The following is a 20,458-nucleotide window of genomic DNA, read 5'->3' on the forward strand; positions in this document are numbered from 1 at the left end:
ATTGACATAAATAATCTGTAAATGAATTGCTATTCATGGTAATTTGCAAAAAAATGGAAAAAAAGAGATCATAACAGTTTTCTTAGTTTATAAATCTCCATGAATACAATCCATTTTCTGAAATTTAAACCATTGATGAATCACTCCTCAACATCATCACTTTCATCACATCTAAGTATTAAACTCGTATTGATATGAATAACTTGCACAGAGATTGTTATTCACGACAATTCACAAAATAAAAAGATCATAACAATCTCCTTAATTTATGAATCACCATGAACACAATCCATTAACTGAAAATCTAAAACCATTGATGAATCACTCCTCAACACCATTGCTTTGATCACATCCAAGTATTAAACTTGTACTAACATGAATAACTTGCAAAAAGATTGTTGTTCATGGCAATTCACAAAATAAAGAGATCATAACAATCTCCTTAATTTATGAGTTGTCATGAACACAATCCATTTACTAGAAATTTAAAACCCTTAATGAATCACTGCTCAACACCGTCGCTTTAATCACATCCATGTATTAAACTTGTACTAACATGAATAACCTGAAAAGGGATCATGTTCATGACAATCCACAAAATAAAAAGATCATAACAATCTTTTTAATTTATAAATCACCATGAACACAATCCATTTACTAGAAATATAAGATATATATCAAAATGCTGAAACTGCAATGATCATTCGACAAAAAAATTAAAATAGAGTTTTTTCTTTTTGTGGCGTAAAACAACTATACAAAGAGATCGTTGTTAATGGCATATCATCAACAAATCAACAATAAGAGAAAAGGCTTGTTGATGAAATGCCATGAACACGAGCCCTTTATGTTGTTTCGCACAAGCAAGAAAAAGATGAAAAATGGGTCTGCCATCTGCTGGTATTTATAGCATTTTAAGGCTACCAAACGCTTGCAAATTGCCTTAAACGCGTGATCTTCTTTTGGAAAGCCTTGGAACATTTTTCTCATGTTACTTGAATTAGCATTGAAAACACAATCCGCATATCAAAATTTATGGTAGATGAGATTACTTTCCTTATTCTTTCCCTTTGATTCTAACAAATTTTTCTTTAATTGCCATTGTAGAGGATTGTTCTGGTAGGAAGAGAAAGATGTGTTGCAATAAATAAAACGAAATGCACGACAAAAAAAAAGATCGAAGTAATTTTTAAAGCGTAAGTGCTTTTATAGCAAACGGTGAGAATAAAAAATCAAGAAATAGGTAGAGAAAGTGACACGATGAATGGAAGAGTTGAGTAGAGAAAATATTTGAAACACCTTTGAGAGAGTTTTGAGAGTAATTTTTTGTTGAATTTTTTACCTCTCTTAAATTACCAAACTCTACATTTATACTAAGTGGTAGCGCTTTTTTAAGAGCAATTGGTAAAAGGAAAACATGTTGGAAGAAAAGCATATAATAGGATAATACGCGTAATTAGTTTTGGATGGTGGATTAATGGATTTAACAATGTACCACGTGACAAGCAAAAAAGTTAAAAGAAAATTCTCTTAACTAGCTTCATATATGAACCAGCAAATCAAACACTCTAAAACATCCAAATATGAAAATAACTGGTGATCTTTGCAAGTTATTCTGAATTACCTTCATTTCCTTGTATGACATAATTATTCCATTTGCAACTCATTCTGGATTACCTTCAATTCCTTGAAAGACATAGTTATTCCATGTTTATATTAATTTTGTACATATTTATTCTGTAAGACAACACTTAAAGCAATAATAATTAATTAAAATTAAACGTCTACAACCATCAACCACGAAATTCAAATATTATCTTGCAATTGTTACGTTCCGGTTCAATTTGGGCACTATTCCTAGCCTCAACGGCCTTAGAGCTGAGACCCTGCATTGAAATTTACAGCGATATTCCTGAGCATATGGTACCCTGGTAATAGAATTATATCCCAATTTTTTTCACTTAAAAATGATGTTTTATACACTTTTGACATCTTCTAATTCTAGTGTCACTCTGGATTTAAGGCTTCACTACGTACATGTAAATCTTTTGTTTTATATTATTTAAAGATTAACGACAATTAATTTTCTATTAAAAAGATATATTAATAAATAAAAAATAATTATATGAAGAGCGAAAATAACCGATCACGACTATTAATTTTTCATTAAATAATTTTATTAACAAATCAAAAATACTTGTATGTATCTTACAAAATCAGAGATGAAGTCAACTTTTTTGAAGTTAATAAAACAATAGATATTTTTTCACTTAGTATTATTGCTTTCTAAGCCAAAAAAAAACTAAAAGAGTAAATTCCTTTTATAAATATGTGTAAAAATGCAAAAGGAAATTCCATTTATAGCTAATCAGAATTGAAATTACCTCACATTATAAAATGTGAACATGGGCAAGTTTTTATTTATCAGAACAAATGTGTCCTTTTCAAAATCAATATTTTTATTTTTAATCAGAGCATAGAAATTCCTGAAAAATTTTAAGGGCCAAATTCCAAAACTGATGGTCTATTCCCTCGTATCTTCAAAGAAGTATAAAGAAAGGTCAAAAAAGAGTTAAAATTACAGGACAGGTGTCGCGGTACATGATATACTGCGAGATGCACAAGCCACGTAGCCGCCGGTCCATTCGGAATGGACCCTGCAGCCTTTGTCACAAATAGTGGAGCCCGTTGGCATTCGGCTTTTGTAGCTATCAGCCTGCCTACCACTGCCAGAAAACCCATTTTGAGTTATGACATGCAAGTAAACTTGATGCCAGTATGCCATAACTAATATATAGATAAGAATCTTTACCAATCTAAATTAAAGCCCGAACCACTCAGAAAAATATTAAAATTAAAACCACATCACCGGATAGCAGCAATAACAAGTAACAACTGCTTATGACAGTAAATTACTTCAGTCTTCAACAGACCCAGATCCAAGTTCAGACCTTTTGTGGTGCCTTCCAAATTCAGAACATTGTCATAGAAATAACAGGAACATTCTAATGACTTAAGACTTAAGAGAAGGACTTGTATGATAGCCATTTGATCCTAGCTAGGTAAAGATCAATTGCTAATTAAGCAGCACAAACTAAGACGCCGCTGCACTGGTGAGCTGCTCAGGCCCTTCGTTCATCTCCCGAGCCTTTCTAGCCAGCGTCATACGCGCCTGGTCCAACTGATCCGCTCCTGGTGGGTGCCCCCCGGTAACATACCTATATAATTATACCACACAGATATATATACTTGAAAAACAAAATGTCACATTTCCTTCTGATAAATGATTATAGGACGAAAAATAAATAACTTGTTCTCATTTGTAAATGTACCTATAAATCCATGACAGCACAGTAATAGCTGCGACACCGAAACCGCCAGAAGCCATGAAACCTGTCACCAGGAGAGCTGCGGCAATGAGAGCGGGGACAAGAACCGGACTGAATATGACAAAGAGTGGAGTAGCAATGGTGAGTGCAATAACCGTACCAGCAAGGATCAAACCGGAGAGGATTAGAAGGGATCCTCCAGCAGTGGCAGCAGTAGCCGCCTTCACCATCTGGTGGGACCTTGGTTGAGAGTACGGGTGATGGTATTGCTGCTGCAGCTGGAGGTGCTCAGCCATGGTTGCAAAAAGTTCAAACGTCAAGAAATCGAAGAATTAAGAATTTGTATGCTTAATTAACTGATGGGTGGATTTGTGATGCAGCTGTGAGCTGGTTATATGGAGGGAAAAGACGGGGCACGTGTTAGAAGAGGGAAAGGCACGTGTTTAGGCAGCTTACATGCAGGGGCTGCATGCTAAGAAACTGGCTTGGTTTTTGGACACGTAGATTGTTGTCGGATTTGAGGTTTGTCGAAAAGAGTGCAGAGACGAAAGTTTATTATGAGAATTCGAGGATGATCAGTGTCATCGTGTGCCTGCGGGTATTTCCTCTCCATGCTTAGTGAACTGGTTGTTGCTTCTCTGTATGTTTAACTCTTCCTATTTACAAATTTTTAAAACTATTTTGTAGAAGACAGATGCTCCTTCCGTCAATAATACTAGCTAGCAATTTGTTTCAAATCCAACTTCCACTCTTAATTCTTATGCATTGACTTAATCATCTTAACCACCTCATACGCTCTAGCTAGGTAGTTGATTTTAAGTGTAACAATTGCAGAACTGATTACTAGTTTTACATATTTTAAAGCTTCAATCACATGCTACTCCAACTGGTCGATATTCCTATAATTCTTGCATTTAACATGTTACACACAGGACAGCTCATTCACGGATAAATTGATTCAACATTGAATTGTTGATTAAGTACATTAACTCTGCAACCCTGCATATCAAGGAAGTATAGACCAATACCTTTCATGAAAGTGACTGAATATTGAAGTTGATGAAGGACAATAATTCATTGAGTTACAGATAAAGTTAATAGAGAAACTTCAACATTTGATAAAAGTTATTATCTCACTAAGCTCCTACCACTTCCTTTTCTAATTTTCTTGCCATAACCTGAAACCAGGTTTGGTGGTTTAAAGCTGAGTAGTCTAAGTCGGAATTGGGCTTCGAATCCAGCATGGCTCGGGCCTGACCCAATTCAGTGCAGTTATGTTAAGCCGTTTAAATTTTCCCAAAAGTGCAATTGAGCCCGGCTTAATCAACTGTTTATTAAATTAAGCTGTCTATTAGTTAAACTTAATATTTGTTCTTATTTATATAGTTGCTGTATTGTTAGTTTCCTTTTACCTTATAAATTTCCTATAATTCCAACGCGACTAGAAAGTAATCACTAATTCAAAGTTAATAGTTATATACATACACAAAAAAAAAGGTACAGCCATAGTTATATATATATAAACTACTGTAGCTTTTGTTTTATATATTAAAGTCAAATTTCTAAACTTATATATATATATATATATATATAATTTTTTTTTTTTTTTTGCTATATTCGAAATACTAATACTACTTTTACTTTGGAGTTTTGACCTTCGCAAGTAAAAAGAAAGCAGCGGATATACCAAGAAAAAAAAGGAGTATTCTTGATAAATTAATGTGATGATTAAATTTAGTTAAAATTCTTAAATAAAATTTCTTCCTTATAGATAATCAAATAAAAATAAAATTTGAAAATCAAAATCGATAAATTGATACAGTTTAATGAGAAAGAAAAGATTAATAATATGTAAGAAAATAATAAAAAGTATTGTCCCACACACACAAAATTTGATCACCACTTATTGAACAGCAAAAATTTTGTCATAATTTTAGATAAAAATATCTATTTAATTGAAGTATTTAAATTTATTCAAATTTGATACACTTAATCTATAAAGAAGAAGACCTTTCAATTTTCTCAGTTTGATTTTTTTTTAATTTTAGGTTTACTTAATTGTTTTGAATAAGATTGTGAATTAATTGATGTTGGATTTGTGGGACCAAAATACAAATTGAACCAGCTCTCTTCAGGGTCTGAGCAAAGTCTTGGGGAGACTGGACAGGTTCCTACGCTTAGCTAGATGGAAACAAGCCTTCCCTGATGCTGATGTCATCTTCCATCTGCTAAGAACAAATTATGATCACCTCCCCCTGGCGTCCTTCAAACTTTCAGGCATGAAGCTGCCTGGATGATGCATGAGAAGCACGTGAACTACAATTAAGGCCATTTTCCTTTACTTTTGCAGTGTAGAATTACCTCAATAATTGCTTAACCTGACGGTAATATTTTTTTTTCATCACATTTTTTTTCTTTTCAGATAGAAACCCTTTTAATGAAAGTAGGAACAATTGGTTGTCTTGTGAAATTTTTGAATGCCCACGTGGCTGACTTTTGGCTTACAGTCAACTACGGACCTTCGTACCTTACAACAAAGCTTTCAGGTTCGACTGCAATCCTTAAATTAAGACTAGCTTCTTGGAACTCAGGTATATCTATTAGCAATTTCTTAGTAAAAGATAAAAACAATAGTCCTGTACTATTAGTATTATATAGCATTTGTTTTTGAAATAGAAAGAAAAAAATTTGAATTTTATTTTTTAAACAAAAAAATTATATACCAACAAATAAATTAAATAACATTTGTTGATGTATAATAAACAGGAGACTTTCAACATCGGTATGTGGCAGATGGATTGGGGAGTCTTCATGGAAAATTGCCTTCAACTTTTCTATATTTGGCATTTTAAATCTTAACGGAAGCTTTCCAAGTCAATCACTTTTTTTGGGGTGATGGGTTCAATTCTCAAATGTGAAAGAGGACAATTCCTCGAGAATTTAAAGTTGTTTGTTTGAGCTGTGTGAAACCATAATTTATGTCGTTTATTCCTTTCATATTTACTTACTAGTTCGAGACTTTTCATCTTTATAGATTGATGCGTATGTTTCACTTGCCTCTATGCAAATCAAAATTATGCTTGTATCTGATTTTATGTTAAGGATGGAGCAACTCCATGCCTCACAGTCGAGTTATAAGTCCCTTTCAAGGGTTCTAGAAATTAGGAAAATCACTGTGAAAAAGTAGCAACAAAAATGGGTTCTAAACGCATATTTCTTTGCCTCCATATTTTCTCTTGAGTTAAACCATTAATTCAATTTTGTGTATGTAATTTCATTATGCCCTTTTTTCCCCATTCTATAAATTAATAAAATAGAATATAAACATGATTGATAAAACATAATCACTGATGTAATTGATGGATAGCAAACGAAAGGGATTCAAAACTTTATTTCAAGTACTTTATGAAACCTTTAGAAAAAGTGCTTTACAAGATGGAAGAATATTGCTTAGTGTTAAATAATTTCAACTCATAAAAGAAATGTCAAGGAAAATTTTACAAAATCGTTAGGTCAAGAACCATTGTAAAATAACCCTTCTGGGCTGGCGCAATTAGGTTTGATGCGGTCTTGTCCTGCCCCCTCGGTTAGGCAAAGAGTAAAAATATTGCTGTGCTCGCAAACTCTAAACCGAGCAGAGACAAATTATTGCTGGGATTATTTGATTGGACGATCAATGATAGCTCAATGTGTCACCTAAATTACTAGCAGAACGAAATAATTAGGATAGAAAGTTTTCTCAAGGGGGGGGCGGGGGGGGGGGGGATATATTAGCAGTACTATCAATTAATATGCCCAGACATAAGAAATCATAATCCCACTAGATTAGCCTTGACGTTAGGCGGCGGAAATAAGAACTGATGGGTCTTCTTCCCTTTTGAGCTTTTTCTACATTTTTGTTTCTGTCAAAAAGATGATGAGAGTGTTCATTGAATCATATTGCCTAAGAAGCTCTCGGATTGTTTAGCAAGTCAATAATTTTTGCAAGTCTTAAGTTGTTTTAAATGTGTTGTTCAAGCATCCTTACAGATTTAAGGCCTCTCCTTTCTCGGCTAATCAATGATGGGGGGTACAGCTAGGCCGGTTGCTCGGTCTTACCTAGTCCTTTGATTAGTTGTCTTGTCGTACCAGGCAAAGAAATTATGAGAGGAAAGATTCCAAAGTTTGCTTGGCATCACTATTCAGGTCAAAATATTTTTGGTTTTATATCTGAAAAAAAGAGGAAAATGTTTTAAATGTTTTTATGCTTGTCCATCTTTACCGTGTTGGGTAGACTAGGAAAAAGAGAAAAGGAAAAAGTACATAATTAAAAATGCTTGGATAATTTTAATCGGAGTTATTGTCCAATGTTTAGAAAATGTGAAACTTATTTTGTTGAATATCCAGAGACAGGAACCTTTAAGTGACAAGTGACTGCTAATTGATTTTTCGAAACTGAATTATGTTTCTCTTTGTTTTTTCCGATTTTGATTCCTTTGCCTAATGTCACGGCTGACCGCAATTTAATCCTGGCTTTTGCAAAGTCTTGCTCTCCCATTACAACCCCATTTTCCACAAGTGGGGGAGGTGTTTTGGGCAACTTTCTACCGGTACAATGTACATTGAATCAGTAACAATGACCTTTTTGTTTGGGTAACAGTGGTATTCTTTTCAAGATGATCATCTTCTTTAAAATTATCATACTTGGTATAATTTTACTGGGTAATCCTTAATCATTGAATTTAAAAAATTAAGATGTTTGATATCATATAAAAATTAAACATTAATATGTATAAGTACCAAAATAGTTTTAAAAGTTTATAAATGAATAATTTTATTATTTACTGACATAAGAATATGTCAAATATTAACATTTATTTTTTAAATAAGTTATAGTTAATCAAACTAATAAAAAATATATTTATTTTTGATAAACCAACTCTTAACCTTATAAATTAAATGAAAAATCTTTATATAGAAAAATAAATTTAATTTATCGAAATAATAATGAATTTGCTACCAAAACAATAATTACATACATAACCAAAAAAAACGTGGAGAGAATTATGTAATATCCTTTAAGTTGGTTACAAAATTTTTTGAAAGAGGAAAAACTTATTATGTATAATTTTTTTTTTTAATTTTTGGAAGGAAGCAATTTTTTCAATTTACATGTTAAAAAAGTAAAATCGTTCGTAATTGATTTTACATATTGTTCCATTTGGGCGAAAAAAGTCTTTTATCTTTTTTATTAGAACTTAGATCATCTTTTAGAGCAGTGATTTAATCACTCTTGATGATTTATGATCAATTAATGTAAAGTTATCAAGTTTTTAGCAAACACAGTAAGTTAATTATGGAGTGCAAATCACCTTAAATTTTAAAATGGTCCACACATACCAAAAGTCTCTTCAAAGACAAAAACAAAACTCGAAATGACTTCTGTTAGGAAACATTACTTTTTGAAATAAAGTTTTGACATCCCAACACAGCACAAAATGCTTCCTTCTTATTGTAAGAAAAACATAGCATTGTCTTAAGTCAGGATGAAAAAGACGTAACATCTCTTCCGTTCGAAGGAGTTAGTTAGGCACTCAGGCTTCATTGAGAACAATTAAGTCTTGTGTATTTCACCGTATCTCAAAGTATCAAGTCTAAAAGTAAAGAAAGCATGCCTGCAAATACGAGATCTTCATGTAATCTCAACAGTTGTTTTTGTCCATTTTAGAACAAGTAGAAATTCTACTTCATTTTCGATAGAATTTTGATAAAGTCTAAACTCTGTATGTGTTCTTGACATTTTCACCAAGGTCTTTCTCTTCATAAATTACTTTACGAACCTTTTCAATTGTTTCAATGATTCTAGTGCAAGCTCCCTTAACGATTGTCCTTATCTTGATTATAGATACGTTTTTCCCCAGATAATTTTGTCTGTCCTTTCTGAACTGGCTGAGGTAGAATATCGATGCATTATTAAGGCAAAAAATTATTTCGCCCCTTGACTAATTTCTCAATACTCTAAGTTCCAAACAAAAAATAATAATTAAATTCATCGTTGAAAAAAAAAACTATGATTCTTTATGTATCCACACAAATTAGTTTAATTGGTATGGAAAGAAATTCACTTTCTTGTCAGTGGAGTTTTATTCTTATAAAGAGTATTTCGAAAATAAAATTTTAAAAAGTATAACAACATGTTTTTTTTTTCTTTTTTTTTTTTAAATTGCTACCTATCTGCTGGTGGATAGGCGTTAGTATAACAACATGTTTGGTTGAAAAGATTCAAATAGTCATTCTTTTCTATTCTTAATCTTTTTTTAACACTTTATTTGATTGAAAAAAATGAATATTCCTTAGAATGGCCATTTAGGAAGATGAGGGAATAGCTAATACCAAGGTCCTTGGTATTGGCTATTCCATGAGACAAGAATAAAGTAAAAACATTAACGGGTAAAAATATTCTTTATTAACTTTAAGAATTATCTTATTATATAAAATACAATTTATTCAATTATTACAATTTCTTCCTCTCACTATCAACTACCTCTCACCTTATCTCATTAAATTCATCTTTTATTCTATTCTTATAGAATTACTATTCTATTCCCATCTTATTTCTTTATGTGAACTAAACATACTTTAAGTTAATTTGACTCGTTTGGAAATAATTCAAATTGTAATAAACCTTGAAACTTGACCATATTATCAAAAAATTAATTCATCATTGCCTACAGAGAATTTTTTTTCCATCCCTTTCCCTACCCCAATTTCAAAATTGAACTTAAACCCTGCTTATTAAGTGATGACAACACAGTCAGATCCAATGGCATCTTAGGAGAATTTGTTCATTAGCAGTGCATTTCATTATTTCAACCACCAATTAACATGCCTATATTAGAACCTTAGAGTAAGTTCCTTCATTGCACCCTCCCCAAACCACAACGAATTATCAGTTTAATATCGGCCTATGATGTCGCGTTTGTCTAGTAACATGATGGGTCATTATGCCACTAAATCATTTTATAACAAATTGAATTACATAATGATGATGAGTTTTTTTTTTATTTTTTAAACTTAATAGCAATCTACACCAAAAGAGAATTTTTTTTAGAAAATAAGAATTTGAATTATACTCTTAAGACCAAAAATCATGTATCAATTATTGAGAGAATTTTTTTAAAATTCAAATTGAATCTTACTTTTTATATCCAACTCAATTCTAGATAAAAAAAATAATACTTTTTATAAAAGTATATCCGGCTCGATCCTAAACAAACAATAAAAATAAAAAACATAATTTATTGTTATAATTGTTCATAAGATTCATTTGTGATTCATGTAGTATTTAACTATTACCTTTTGGTTTCGGTAACTTACACATGTTGATAAAGGAGAAAGCTAGTTTGAAGTGGCTCAAATAGTTTACTCCTCATTGCCATTAATTGGTAAATTATGGTAATGCTCCACTTCATCTACCAAAGAATGTAACCCTTTCAAAATATCCATTCCTTTTTCTCATAAAGATTACACTTGACCACAGGCTCTAAGCCCAAGTGGTCCGGGGTCGAGTAACCCCACATTGGGGGATGAGTGTCGCCTTGGGTTCAAGCCGCCCAAAAATCCTACTCTCCAAAGGTTTGTTTATCCTCTCACACTAAAAGCAACCAAAAAAAACAGAAGAAGAAGAAGAAGAAGAAGAAGAAGGGTAAAGGTACGCTTAAGCTCAGTTTACTTTTCCAAGTAGTTTTCTTTCCATTCACACCCTTCATCGTAAAACAAACAAAGCAGACAAAAAAGAAAGACTTAATTCACCAATAACTGTTCGCCAACTGGCATTAGCCCCATTTGATGTCCCAATTGAAACACAGTCAACCCCCGGCTGGCTCTTTCCAACTCGGCTTCGTTAGCCGCCAAGCTTTTCTTTCTCTTAGGAGAGGAACTATTGTACAAAGCCGGGTCATGCTCTCGACGCTTAGCCGTGACTCTGACAGGCTCAGGCTCATTGTTGCCAATCCTATGTGGGAAATTAAGCAAAGCCCTTGAACCACGCATTCTATAAGCCGCTCGATCGTAAGCCAGAGCAGCTTCCTCAGCTGTCTCGTAAGTACCTAGCCAAACTCTTGCCCCATTCTTAGCCGGATCTCGAATCTCCGCCGCGAACTTCCCCCACGGCCTTTGCCTAACTCCCCTGTAATGTCTCCCCTTGACTACTTTTTGATTCCCATTTCGAAAGCACTTTTCTTGTTTTCCCATCAAAAAAGAGCTTCTATTTTGGCTGCTTATTCCCATGAAGGCACTTCCAAATAACATTTGAGTTGCAGTTGCAGCTGCCGGTTGAGTCAACCCCATTGGGCTCACTTCCATAACGGGTCCTGTCATCATCTCAGGCTCATCTCCAGGCTCGGCTTTGACGGAAGCTGCTACCGTGGAATCCGACGTTGGAGACCAACCAAAGTTAAGAGCTTCATGAAGGGAGTTGTAGATGATCATGTCCTCGGAGTCATCAACTTTCAACGGTAAATCACCCCAGTGTTCCGTCAAGCAAGAGTTAAGGCAACTAAAGCTCGAACTTCGAGGGTACTGATGAGGAAAGCTAAGCTCACACATAGTAACCTCGTTCATTCTTAGCAACTTTTAATGGTTTAGCTTTGATCGATGTTAAAGCAATGAAACCAAAAGAAAGAAAGAAAGAAAGAAAGATAGATAGATATTATTAATGGACACAATTTAGTAAGACATAGAGGCTATTTATAGAAGGTAGAAAAAAAGGTAAAGTGCATCGGCAAGTGGGTACAAGAGATTAATTATAATTAAAATTTTGGGAATTATTTAATGAGTCAGATTAATTGGGTCTTTTTATTTTTTGGGGAGTTTCCATGAAATTTTCAAAACGCAAGTGGCCAAATTGGAAGGAGAGGGAAAGGGCATTACCATGAGTTTGTGTGACACGTGAAGGGGACATGGATGAGGGCTTGAGGACATTTCATTAAGGGGCAGAGAATGATGTCCTACTCTTACATCAGCTTACGTGCATCAGGACGCATTAAGGACAGGACAAGTTCTAGGTTACCTGCGGGTGATGTTGGTATGAGTTGGCCCACTAAGGGAATAATAGTAGCATTAATCAAAGCGCACAATTGGAGCCTAGAGGCCTAGGAAGCAATGTGGATAAGCTTTGTTGGTTCATAGAGATATTATTTCATTTCTAATTTAATAAAATCAATCAAGTGCGTCATATAGATTTACATCTTCGTATTTAACTCAATAATAAATATATATTTAAAGATCGCAGATTAATCAATGAATTGTTTGATTTTTCTGTACTTTTTTTTTGCATTAAAAAATAAAATTTAAGACATTTTAATTTGAAACACAAATTTGGAGAGGACAAAATGCGTTGAGCCAAATACCACTTGTCTTTTTAAAAAGAATTGTCCAATAGAATAAGGTATCCGCTGCTCGCAAGTGATGTAGCCCTTGTAAACATATACAATCATGTTGCGAGTTAGGAACTCCACCATAAGGAAGCCAAAATAGCGAGTATTTTCTTTTATATATAACATATATAAAGCTTTTGTCTCATTTTGCAGTAATCATCTGCCAATTGAACAGGAGGGACTTTGGCCATAAAATATGCTGGCCATATGTTCCAAAAAGAAAGAAGTGTAATTCTGCTACTCATTAAGGCCTATTGTGTAATTGTTCATTTGTACTTAACTTGTACACAAGTGATTTTCCCCCTTTGTTTTAATAGTCTATGCCTTAGTAAGTTTGGTTGTAAAAGACAAAGTTTGGCTAGAAGCTGCTGTCCCTATGCTCGGTATACGAAAAAAAAAAATTGCAAGCCTTTTCCAAACACAAAGATTAATCCTGATTGGAACAATTCTGCTCCCCTGCAAAGGCATGCATATGGCCTTGAATTTTTTCCTGAATCCAACAAAGCTTTCAAGACTAATGAGTTCCTTTATGGGTGGAGTACAAGTTTATCAGCCTAGGTGAAAAAGCAGGAAAAGATATGTATGAAACATGGAAGCAAAAAAACAATAAAAAATCATAAAGTGCAGACTAATGCAGAGAATTGTGACAGGTAGGCCTTTGCATCATATGCAAAGTCTTTTTCATGCTTTTCCTTGTACGTTAAAACGCAACTTGTCAAAGGGAATGTACGTCTGCTTTTAGGATAGGGTCGAGGGCTGAGGAGGCAATTGCAATAAGGACGGCTTCGAGATTCATCAGCCCTGCCCCATTGTCCTTTGACTCTTTGCTTCCATTAATCAGTTCATATATGCCGACTAATTAAGGTCGGTTCATCTGATTAAATCCACACATACGGACTTACTGTTCAATATGGGGACCCTTTTCCCCTTTGCCTTTTAATTTTCTCTGTTGTTTTTCTACATCAAAACTCAATTGGAATTTATCGACCATGGCTTTGAGCTCCTAAGACGGGCGTGCCATTCTGAACAAAAGGGTTCGCTGCGTTGTTGCCAACTTGTTTTTGTAATATAAAGCAATTTCCATGCCTTTTATAGTATTAATAGAAAATTTTCATTCTTACACGTCTCCAAAGATTCTTTTCAATTGCTAATTAAGACATTAGTTAGTCACAATTTTCCTCTCCACCTCCATCCAAATTATCATGAACCTTACAAGACAGTCAAATATATGTGATTGCAAATAGTAGTACCCATCAACAAACGTTTAAACATCCATAACATATGGAGAATGTGAGACTTGATATAGTCAAGTTTAGGCAATCACAACTAATATAACTTCATTAATGGTATTAGCAGATATCATCCTTTTGTTTTTTGGTAACGTCCTTCAATATATCATTCGTTTAGATTCGATCAGTAAGAAGTTTGGGGTGAAGTGGCATCTTCTCCTATCATGACTTCGTAATAGTAGAAATGGAAATTCAGGTTAAGACGTTTACTTTTGTAGGAATTTTCGTTTTGGAAAATGAAGCACGTCATTGTGGCAGTATTACCTTCAATTTCCACAATCATTAATTCCACTGGGAGGGAAATTGCTGTAGAATTTCCAATTCTTCGTCACCAAACCATGCCTGTGGAAGCCGAATCCCAGCTGAGTATGAAATAAAACTTGTGCTGATGGGATGAATTTCTTCCTCCAATATCATCCTTCTCAAGCCTTGTGGAAAAATGGGGTTGGCTTATTATTGTTGTGGGTTGGAGGGAAGTTGAAAGCTATGGTCGAGCTAGTTGAAAATATTTGGTTGAATTTTGAATTAGATTTTTCTATTATTTCAACTCACGCAGTATAAATTTTTTTTACCTATTTTTAATGAATTTAATTCTTATATTTTTTTTGAATAGCTATATTCAAGTTTTTTATTTTTCTATTAAAAAAATAATTTAAAACAATTAATAATAGTATTAAGATTGTATCTTTTATCTTCGATGACATGTTGAGATACATTAATTCTTTAGTTACGTGACACATATCAGTTTTAAAAAATATCATATTTAATTTAAATATTCTTATTCAAAATAAAGGCTTTTTGTATTAATATGTGTTAAATATTTTTAAAAAAAATTAATTTAGCATGTCACATCATTAATAAAAAATTACATAACAAAATTTAATTGTAAAAATGTAAACAAATTATCAATTAATTATCTTTAAACTGACTTTTAAGATTATAGTATTAAAAGTGGAATGTTAAAATTGCAACAGTAGGAAGATAGAGTTCAGATTTGGATCAAATATTTAAGTAATTAATAAGACTTTGATATGGCAAAGGAGAAACAATTGGGCCTCAATCGGTCCTCAAATCTTTTTAAAAGAATGTAGAAGTGTATTTATATAATATATATATATATATATGGTAAAATATTTTATTCTTTAAGTTTTAATTAAAATTTTAAATAAATTTATTAGTTTTTGAAATAAATACTTTATATTAAAAAAATATTTTTTATTAGACATATAGGTCAACCGTTAATATTTTCATTAATTTGCTAACCTAATAATAATGAAAAGATAATTTTATTTTTTATTAATTTAAAAAATTAGTATTATATAATTTTTAATAATTTTTTTTTAAAAGTAAGAAAGCATCCATCGGTGCTTCCTAACAGAGAGAAGCACCAAATCTAGTGCTCCAAAGAGAAGGGAGCACTGATTGGTGCTCTTTCATTTTTTTCAAAAAAATTATATAATAATAATTTTTTAAATTAATAAAAAGATAATATTTTAATTTTTTTATATTATGTGTTTACTGTGAAGTGTTTATTTTAAAAATTAATAAATTTACTTAAAATTTTAACTAAAACTTACAGATACGAAGATATTTTACTATATAAATATATATTCCAAAACCATCAAATAAGTCCAAGTTTAACTTATGGTTTCTTTTTAATCTTTCTCAATTGAAGGATATGGAAGGGAGAATATATCCTTAATTGAATATTCTGATAATTAAATAACCACATTTTTCTTCATTTTCATATAATTAACCCTTTGCTGAACCAATCAGTTACTATGTAGTATATCCTTCCTTATATTTTGGTTTTCTTAATTAATCTAAAGAAAAAGGGCAAAAGCTTTTCCCTTTCCCTCTTCTCCATTTCTCCATTCATTTGCCTAAGCCTGCCTATTTATTATGTTGAAAAAGATATTAAGGAAGGGGAAGAGAGAGATTCAAAAAATGTAATAGATGAGGTTCAGAGAGACACAATGGGAAGACTTAAGGCATGAAATGAAAGTAAATCCTGGATAGAAATGTCGTCGTCGTCAATATTCAACCGTTGAAACAGAGCAGTTTGGTCTAGGATTGACTCGCCGATAAGTTTTTTCTCTTGCTCTGTTTTTTGAATTGGTTAGGTGGCGTGCGGTCGCGGCCATGCCTTTGCCATACGTACCTTCCACGACCCTCATGGGTTGAATGTTGCCTCCGCAAATATTTTCTCAAGTCAAGCCCACTACAGGACAACTAAATTAAAGTTGATGCATTTAATAAAGAAAACGACACTATTTTTTAATTTAAAAAGGACAGGTAGCATGACTGTTCAATCCATGACTTGTGCTCTTTTCAAATACTATATATATATAAATGTACATTTGATGATTAAAAAAGTGAGGAAAGGTCATAGATATAGTTGTGATTTATAAATGATCACTTTGATGCCAGATTTTCAACTTTAGCAGCAATAATAAAATATACGAACAATGTAACGAAAACAACTCAAATTAAAAAAGCTTAAAATTTAAAGCAATGGAAGACATTTTGAATTTTAACAATAGAAAAATTTCCCAACTGTTGTCCATTCTTTTTACCTCAATATTTTTTGGTTAAAAAAAGAAAGAGTATTTTAAAAATATTTTTTTTGTGCATGTGGGATATGGTATTAGATCACAGGATGGGTGATCATCCTTGTTTTTTCAATGAATTATACTCCATTCTTTTCAAGATTGGTATTCAAGACTTTTCAAATGGAGGTTTTAATTCTAATCATTCAAGTGTCCTCTTGAAAACAAAATCTAAAATATATAATAATTTAAAGACACACTAACATTAATATGATTAATTACTTATAGTATACATTTATATAAAGAGTAAAATACAGTCAAGTTCTTAAAGTTTTGTCATAATTCGATTTAGATCTATGAGATTTGAAAGTGAACCTTCCGTTTTAAAATAAACAATTTGATAGCTTTTATAAGTTTTACCATTAAAAAATTGTTTCTTTTTTCTATTAATGAAGTCACGTACGTTTCACATTATACTCATTATACTTTTTATAAAAAAAAATAATGATTTAGATAGAATCTAAACAATCTAATAATTAGGAGGAGATGCAATGGGAAAAATTGGAAATAACTTTTGTCTACTTTCCAAGATATTGTTTCTGCGACTTAGCAATCAGGTATAATCCTTACAATGATCAAGGAATCTGGAAATAAGAAATAGGCCCAACCCAAATGGACTTTGCTTGGTTTTTTGGATTACGGAAGATGAAGACAGGCGACAAAGATTAGAGGCCAACTGTGTAATTTGACTACAAAGAAGGGTTTTGATGTTTGGGATCATGGGCAATTTAGTAAATTTCAAACATTCGTGAACATCATTTGGTGTTTGTCAACTTTAAAAGTTAATGAACCTTAGCTCAATTATACCAAATTTTTGAGGACTTGAATGTATTTTACATTTATATAAAAGATTGGCATTGCTGCCGTGAACAACTATATTTATGTCACAAAGCTGACTTCTTGTAGATGACGAGACTATAATTATTATCCAGGGGATGATTAAGACAGCGAGGTAGATGGTACGAAATTTAGTACATTTATTAGTCTTTACAGAAAATTAATGCCTCATTTGGAGTTCTTTACTTTCCTATTGACTATCGACATTGCAATTCAAGATATGACCATCATTCTTGGAAATAATTTAATCAGCATGGAATCAAGATTTCAAATTCGATTTTGAGAGGTAAAAAATAAAAAATTTAATATTTGAGAGAATAAAATTATAATTTTTTTTAAAAAATTTAAAAAAATTAAAAATATTTAAAATAAAACAACAAAATATATAGTAGGCGGGCCCCTACTAGCCCCCTCCCTTCGCCTCTGACTTTAATCCTCCTTACGGTTAGAAATATTTAAAAAAGACAAAATAATGAAAATAAAAAGGAAACAAATGAACATGCAATTAGCATCTTTATACGTTTAAATATTTAATTTAATAGTAAATATATGTATAATATACCTTTTCTTTTTAAGTTTAGTTTACCTTTTAGTGTGGCAGATAGTAAAAAACATTCAAGCTACAATGAAGCACAATATTGGATTGATTGCACATTACATTAGCGAAACCTAAGCATCCAACACTAATTGCTAGACATTAAAATCTCAAGTAATTTATACAAATTAAATTTTCTACAAAAATAAAAGCCCACATGCAAAGAATCTATTTATTTAGAAGATATGAGAATTGTCGACTTTCTCTCAGAGGAAGTACAATTTAATGTTTCAATAACACAATTATAAAAAAACCACTAATTTAAAATAAAGTAAAATTAAAATTAAATGAATATTTTTTTTAAAAAACGATTTTATTAAGCTCAACCATCGGTATGCCACTACAAGTCTGTTGATTATTATCAGAAGATTTTCTATAACATAGTACTTAGTCTGGACATAAAGAACTGTACAATTACAAAATACAGTACGGGTCCAAAAACTATTGACAACATCTCTCAAAACCTATAAACTTACATCAAAAGCACTATTGGTAAAACACAAACCGTTATTTAATTAATACCATCTAACATAATTAATGTATATCATATTTTCAACTTCCTCCAAAATTTTTCTCAAAAACCTTTTTCAATCATTTTGTACAACTTTAATTGAAAGGACGTCCCACGTCTATAAACACCCCTTTTTATGCAATAATTCATTTCAACATGGGATAAAGTAGCAGTTTCTTGTCCTTAAGAAACCGAACACTTGGGGTCGACGTTCATGTTTGTTGGGTCCTGAGGCTATCCCATGTGGTCTTGCCCAATTTCCATAGTATTGGAGGTCACCATGTACAAGTCCTGATTCTTGAGATTACGACGAAATTCATGTATGTTAAGAATTTGAACCAGACCACATATTACCTTGAGCTTGATGTATCAGCTGTATCATCTATTGCATATCGTTAAGCAATCGAATTTATTTTTTCTATAGAAGAATACTCTGTCAGGATACAACTGGGATAGGTATATCAAGTTGAAGAGAAATTAATCTTTGCAAATAATGTCGACCGGTTCCGTCGCTGTCAAGCCAATCAATCTTTGTATCTTTCCTTTTCTTTTATTTAAGTAATCAATCATCTTTAAATTAATATAAAGTAATAATAAAGTCATTATCCAGAATTATATAAAAGGGATATGCAGCGGTCCAAACCGAAAACAGCTATACAGCCACACACATTCATTTGCTGGGCAGAAAATGGCGCCCACTGCAGTCAGGATTTTTAAGCAAGTTGATACAGTGACCTTTGCGCAAGTGGGCGTTTGCATTTTGCAAGCTGCATGCTTAGCAGCTTCGTTTCTCCTGTAGATCAAGATTGTGTTTGAAAATCGCCAAATTGGATCTACATGTAGTCAACAATTCAAACCACATGGATTTTGAATTCAGTCATCAGAGTCAAAGACAATATTAGAAGTTTTAGATAAACAAGGAGACCTCCGGTTTGAGTTGAATGAGAAAAAAAAAAAAAAAAAAGAGAATCAGGTAGCTCTTTTATCTTTCAAAAGAAAACTTAAACTTAAGCCGCAATATATGTATCATCTGTATAACATCTCTGCAAGGCAAGGAAAACTTAAACTACTGACAAATCTAAGCCGCAAGTCCTTTTCTATTTTGTTCAAACTTAACCCACAAAATAGCACTATATTATAATAATTAATTTACACCTGAATATTTAATTCATTAGTTGGTGTATGATTTCTCTGTTTATAGAGTAAAGTTCGAATTCTCTTTTCCTAATTATAAAAAAAATAACAATATATATTAATTTTTTTTAATATATTAATTTTTTTTTTCAATGTATATCCCCTTAACAAACTTGAGTAATATTTGGCTAAAGAGCGGGCAGTCGCATTCCACTTCTTGTCGGCATGTAGACAAGTGGCTTTGAGCAATATTTCTTGCATGCAGACAAAGACTACATTGTCGTGAACAAAAAAAAGAAGCGAGTTTTGACTCTTCAACTTTGTTTAAAAGTAGAACTTAATTCTATATATCAAGTGTCACTGTATCATAATTTATGAGTTGAGATTAGGGTTTAACCAAAACAAGAAAAAGAATTACTAGCAACTTGGTTTTGGTTTGCAGACAAACCGATTGGCTAACTTGATAAGGTTGGAAAAGTCCAAAACAAGTGGTTGCCATTTATTCACCAATCTACTAATTTTTTTTTTTGAAAAGCTGATAGTTCATTCAATAAAAAAAACGTAGCTACAAACCATCATAGAGGAAGCCCAACCTCCAATCCAACAGGAAAAGCTGCAAAGGAACAAAAAACTAATCTGTAGCATCAACACCACCCTTGCCATCCCCACAAAGGTAGCATAAACATCCCCCATCAAACAAGAGGAGGTTAACACAACCTCAAATAAACAGACATATCT

The 20,458-nt window shown here is 32.4% G+C and overlaps 2 protein-coding genes across 2 annotated transcripts; both read right to left on the minus strand.

Annotated features, from left to right (window-relative positions):
- Nucleotides 1–2,821: 2,821 nt before the first annotated feature.
- On the minus strand, nt 2,822–3,695 carry LOC18605286 (oleosin Cor a 13-like). The gene is made up of 2 exons (XM_007038209.3): nt 3,333–3,695; nt 2,822–3,218 (listed from the first exon to the last, which is right to left on the minus strand). The coding sequence occupies exons 1-2, from the start codon at nt 3,623–3,625 to the stop codon at nt 3,095–3,097; spliced, it is 417 nt and encodes a 138-aa protein (XP_007038271.3). The 5' UTR covers nt 3,626–3,695; the 3' UTR covers nt 2,822–3,094.
- Nucleotides 3,696–10,781: 7,086 nt separating this feature from the next.
- On the minus strand, nt 10,782–12,016 carry LOC18605287 (ethylene-responsive transcription factor 2-like). The gene has a single exon (XM_007038210.3). The coding sequence runs from the start codon at nt 11,928–11,930 to the stop codon at nt 11,112–11,114; it is 819 nt and encodes a 272-aa protein (XP_007038272.3). The 5' UTR covers nt 11,931–12,016; the 3' UTR covers nt 10,782–11,111.
- Nucleotides 12,017–20,458: the final 8,442 nt, after the last annotated feature.

The sequence above is a fragment of the Theobroma cacao genome, chromosome 3 (assembly GCF_053813885.1).
Source record: "Theobroma cacao isolate CCN51 chromosome 3, ASM5381388v1, whole genome shotgun sequence".
Classification (NCBI taxonomy): Eukaryota; Viridiplantae; Streptophyta; class Magnoliopsida; order Malvales; family Malvaceae; genus Theobroma; species Theobroma cacao.

What these genes read in the sequence shown, in the direction of transcription:
- LOC18605286 (XM_007038209.3), bottom strand. Translation starts at nt 3,625, where the DNA reads ATGGCTGAGCACCTCCAGCTGCAGCAGCAATACCATCACCCGTACTCT. An exon ending in GTGCTGTCATGGATTTATAG is followed by an intron (nt 3,219 to 3,332) that starts GTACATTTACAA and finishes ATAATTATATAG; the next exon opens with GTATGTTACCGGGGGGCACC.
- LOC18605287 (XM_007038210.3), bottom strand. Translation starts at nt 11,930, where the DNA reads ATGAACGAGGTTACTATGTGTGAGCTTAGCTTTCCTCATCAGTACCCT.